Source organism: Chenopodium album, chromosome 5 (genome assembly GCF_948465745.1).
Source record: "Chenopodium album chromosome 5, dcCheAlbu1.1, whole genome shotgun sequence".
NCBI classification, from domain to species: domain Eukaryota; kingdom Viridiplantae; phylum Streptophyta; class Magnoliopsida; order Caryophyllales; family Amaranthaceae; genus Chenopodium; species Chenopodium album.
Window position 1 is genome coordinate 74,918,636 of NC_137838.1, and position 4,665 is coordinate 74,923,300.

At 31.3% G+C, this 4,665-nt stretch overlaps 1 protein-coding gene across 1 annotated transcript; it reads right to left on the minus strand.

Annotated features, from left to right (window-relative positions):
- Nucleotides 1-1,258: 1,258 nt before the first annotated feature.
- LOC145631067 (7-deoxyloganetin glucosyltransferase-like) lies at nt 1,259-4,361 on the minus strand. The gene is made up of 2 exons (XM_081683168.1): nt 3,703-4,361; nt 1,259-2,458 (listed from the first exon to the last, which is right to left on the minus strand). The coding sequence occupies exons 1-2, from the start codon at nt 4,193-4,195 to the stop codon at nt 1,494-1,496; spliced, it is 1,458 nt and encodes a 485-aa protein (XP_081539294.1). The 5' UTR covers nt 4,196-4,361; the 3' UTR covers nt 1,259-1,493.
- Between the last annotated feature and the right edge of the window lie 304 nt (nt 4,362-4,665).

Here is a 4,665-nt window from a genome sequence, read left to right on the forward strand (position 1 = left end):
AATATGCCTTCAATTAGTTAGTTGTCTCATTCATTTTTGCTGTAATAACTCGGCATTCCAAAAGCTGAGAATTCTCTATGTATTTTCTCCTCCATTAATGGAGCTTGCTTAAGCTTTAAGCTACAAACTACTATTCTACTGCTGCGTTTTCTCATCTATGGAGAAATAAAGAAAGATAAAGTGAATAAAAAAAGAGTTCCTCTTTGGAACTAGAAGTGGTCCCTAACAGGAACAAATAGAGAAGTTCTCTAACAGATCAAGATGGAACTACGTTGAAGACACTAAGTTTCATAAGAACTTGAAATTAGTTGAAAATAGCAGGAACTCGGTCTTGGTCTGCAAAGAGCACAAGCATTCAGACAATGCGAATGAAGCTTGAGGAGGCAATTCAGTAATTAACTTGGAAGACTTTTAATAAGGTTTTGTTGATTTTATTTTTATTAGAACTGTTGTAAATATGTGGTTAATTGTCCATGAAATATCTATTAGAAACGTGACAAAGCTTGGCATGCTTGCTTAAAGATTTTAACCAAATAAATAGTTTTTAAGGATAATAACGGATACGAAGTTTGCTATTGAGGCCCTGTTCTCTTCACCTTAAAAAAAATAATATTAAGTAAAAATAATTTTAGTTCTGTAAATTAATTTCAGTTCAGTAAAAATAATTTCAGTTCAGTAAAAATAAGTTCAGTTCAGTAAAATTCAATTTTCTTAAAGAAGAATTATAATAGAAAATCAGTAAAAATAATTTCAGTTCAGCAAAAATACTTTCAGTTCAGTAAAATTAATTTATGTTCAGTAAATATAATTTAAGTTTAGCAAATGCAAATTTGTTTCAGTAAATATAATTTAATTTCAGCATACATAAGGTGAAGAGAACGGGACCTAAATCTTTTAAATTTTAAGGTGCTTTATGGTTGATTGGTTTTTTTTTTTATTAACTACACATTGAGACGAGAGAAAGAAAAGGGCTAACTAAAAATTATTGGCATGGTTGGGGATACTTATAATTAGAATGAATAAATACAAAAAATCGATGATGAATATTGCTCTAATTTTTCTGTTTTTAAGTTTCAAATTAAATTAATTTTTTAATAAAAATAATTCTCAAAATGGGATCCCTAAGTCGTCACTCAAGGTGCTTCTACTTCTTGTAGTCGGCGTTGGTTATATGGTTCATGGTTGAGTGGTTTTATTAATAAGAAGCCTATACTCGATCTGAAAGAGCGATTTTTTTTGTACAAATTTACAAAACCATGAAAATGTTATAGGGAGAACTTACAATCCGTTAGCGAGATCAATATTATATTTTTAGAAAAAAAATCACATAAACAATTTTCTCGTAATCAACAATTACATCATTAATACAGATTAATTGTTGTACAAATTTTTTTTTTTTTTTTTTTTTGTTTGCAAAGAAAACCACAAGCACAAATGATATGATGTAAATGAGATTTCATCTCATGTCTTGATGAATACCACCACTTAGTTGATCATCCACTACAGTTTGTATTTTTCAACACATCATTAACGACCTTGTTTAAAGTATCATATGAGGACCCATGTAGACATGTGGTTACTTTTGTTGCAATGTTTCTCCACTTTGTAGCCCTCATCCCCATCTCTTTACCATATTTAGTCTCCATCAACTCTTTCACCACCCTTTGGACACCATCTCTTTTAACTTCTTCGCTTATCTTCATACCAATGCCAAGACTATTACAACAATGCCAAGAATTAATCGATTGGTCAGCACCCAACGGCAAACAAATCATTGGAACTCCATAACTTATGCTCTCGATTGTTGAATTCCAGCCACAATGCGTCAAGAACCCTCCTATAGAACGATGCGCCAATACTTGTTCTTGGTCACACCAATCAATTAGCATGGCCCTACCCTTTATCTCTTCCTTGAATTGATTGAAATCGAGAGTAGTATGATCTTCAATTATTTGACTTGATCTTACAATCCACAAGAAATTTGCAAGGCTATTTGCAAGCCCCCATGCAACTTCGATAAATGTTTCTTGGTCGACTTCCAAAAGGGAACCAAAACTTACATATAGAACCGATTCAGGCTTTTGAGAATCAAGCCATTTCATATAATCAACATTAATTGAATCTTCTTCATCACATATAACAGTTGATTTAATGTTAATCATGTCATTCTTTGACACATGGTAATCTACCATCAAATTAAGGGGTCCAATTGGATAAATGGTAGGAGATATGATGGAGAGCTCCTCTAGGACATCTTGTTCCAAGGCATCAAATGTGTTTATGAGGATTGCTCGAGAATTGAGAGCTATTTGTGCATTTAACATAACAATATTTAGCATCATATCATTTGGATCTGTTGTTCTAATAAAAGTTGGCATGTCTTTTAAGGATATGCCCTTTAAACTTGGTATCCAATCGATTGATTTGTCAAGATAGCCATTTGTCAAGCAACTTTTATCTGAAAATATATACACAAAAGAAAAAAAATATATATAAAAACTTTTAAATCTTTAATATATATTTATCAAAATATAAGATTATCAACTTGGAAGTGATACCTAAAGAATCTTGATGAGGATAAAATTTATGTTACTTAGTAGTTCCGTTTCAATCTCTTAAGTTTCACAAAGTAATATGTTAGTAAAAAATCCTACATTTTTAGTGAAAAATGTGACCATTCATCAAAAGAAATGTTTTGTTCCTTTGAAAGAGACTCCATATAGACCAATTCTCTTTCAAGGACACAAGAGTGATCGATCAATCACGGACCTTTTTTTTTTCACCCGGCCCCACCCCCCCACCCCCCACACACACACAAAAAAAAAAAAAAAGTTCAAAAATAATGAACCTTATTTATCCCTAGTTGCTCAAAATTTATCGGAAATTCTTGAATTGATACATACATAAGTTTCCCTTAAAAATAGATTGATACCACAAAATAATTTGATTTATCAAATTAAGTAGTTGTGTATACAATATCCTATGAGTATGAGAGAGATACTCATACTCATAGGATATTGTAGAAACTATGAGTAGATTGATACTACAAAATAATTTGATTTATTAGTTTTTTTCTTATCCCGGATCTAACCTGAAGCTCTTAATACCATGTAGAAACTATAAAGAGAGAGATAAGAGATACATATTTGAATAATCTGTTTACATTAACACACTAAAAATGGAGATACTCTAGGCCCATATAAATAGACTTACAACTCTAAAAACTAATAAAGCTATAAAGTAGGAACTAATAAACAAGTGGGTAACAAACACTACACCACTAACTCAAGTACTTGGAATAACATTCTAATAAACTGAAATTTAGGAAAATTATGTGCAACTAGCGTTCCACTAGTTTTGGAGCACTAATTACTAACTACTTTGAATCAATCCAACAACACACACACACACACACAAAAAAAAAAAAAAAAAAAAGGTTCAAATATAATGAACCTTATTTATCCCTAGTTGCTCTAAATTTATCGGAAATTCTTGAATTGATACACACATAAGTTTCCCTTAAAAATAGATTGACACCACAAAATAATTTGATTTATCAAATTAAGTAGTTGTGTATACAATATCCTATGAGTATGTATATATTGCATCAATTAAATTAAATTAGGTCATTAAATAAAGACAATATTTTGCAAAATATATTTTTTAAAAAAAAAAAAAAAATAGTAATGAAGATGATACTACCTTGGAGGGGTATGATGCCCTTGTCAAGAAGCTGACGACAATGGAAATTAGCCAGAAGGCTACATGCACTAGCAGTCTCAAGGAGAACAGCAGGAATCCCCAATTCTTCAGCCACTTTAAGCGTAAAAGAAGACATAGCAACATCACTAATCATACAACTAACACGCAGTCGCGAACCATTATTGTCACTGCCAAGTTTTGTCACTAGAAGCTCCTTAAGCGGGAGCTCTAGCTTGTTAGTAACAATACAGTTGACGACGGAGAAAAGGTCTATTAGGTTGTCATCTTCCGGTAAGGACTCAAATCTAAAGAAGGGATGAGTGTTATTACCGGACGATGAATGATGATTTTTGAATAAGGTTTGGTGGATGTGGTGCGTGTTTATAAAAGTTACGTTAAAATCGAATTTAAAATGGAGGAGTTGAGCAAGTTTTAGCATAGGCCTTATGTGACCTTGTGCTGGAAATGGTATGCAAACAACATAATTTTCCATTATTGCTTTACTATAGACTATAGTTGGAGTATATATGATCTATTTGATTAATTTTGTAGTGGTGATTGCAATTTTGTCAGAGGAAGAAGAGAAATGAGATGCGAGATTAGCATATTTAAACTACCACGTTTTATAATTTTTTTGTTACATTTTAATTTAATTATACTATTTTACTTTTCCCGAAGTGGAACGACGACCATGTTTTTAATTGGTTCTTTTTGGCTTTGTCAGTTTGTCACTATTCACAAATGAATTATTCTTTTTTATCATTTGGCTTTGTCAGTTTGTCACTATTCACAAACGAATTATTCTTTCTGATGATGTAGGTAGTTTGTTAGATCCATCTTAATATATAATTTTAAGATATCAACTTTTATGATTAAAGACTAAATTTATGCATTAGAAAACGTAAATAAAGAACGTTTCAACTAAAAATAAACGTAGTAATTTTCATTATACTTTTGGCTTCT

Bases quoted from the DNA above. Each gene is read 5' to 3' on its own strand.
- LOC145631067 (XM_081683168.1), bottom strand. From the start codon at position 4,195: ATGGAAAATTATGTTGTTTGCATACCATTTCCAGCACAAGGTCACATA. The intron at 2,459-3,702 runs GTAGTATCATCT...ATATATTTTCAG, and splicing joins GGGCATCATACCCCTCCAAG to ATAAAAGTTGCTTGACAAAT.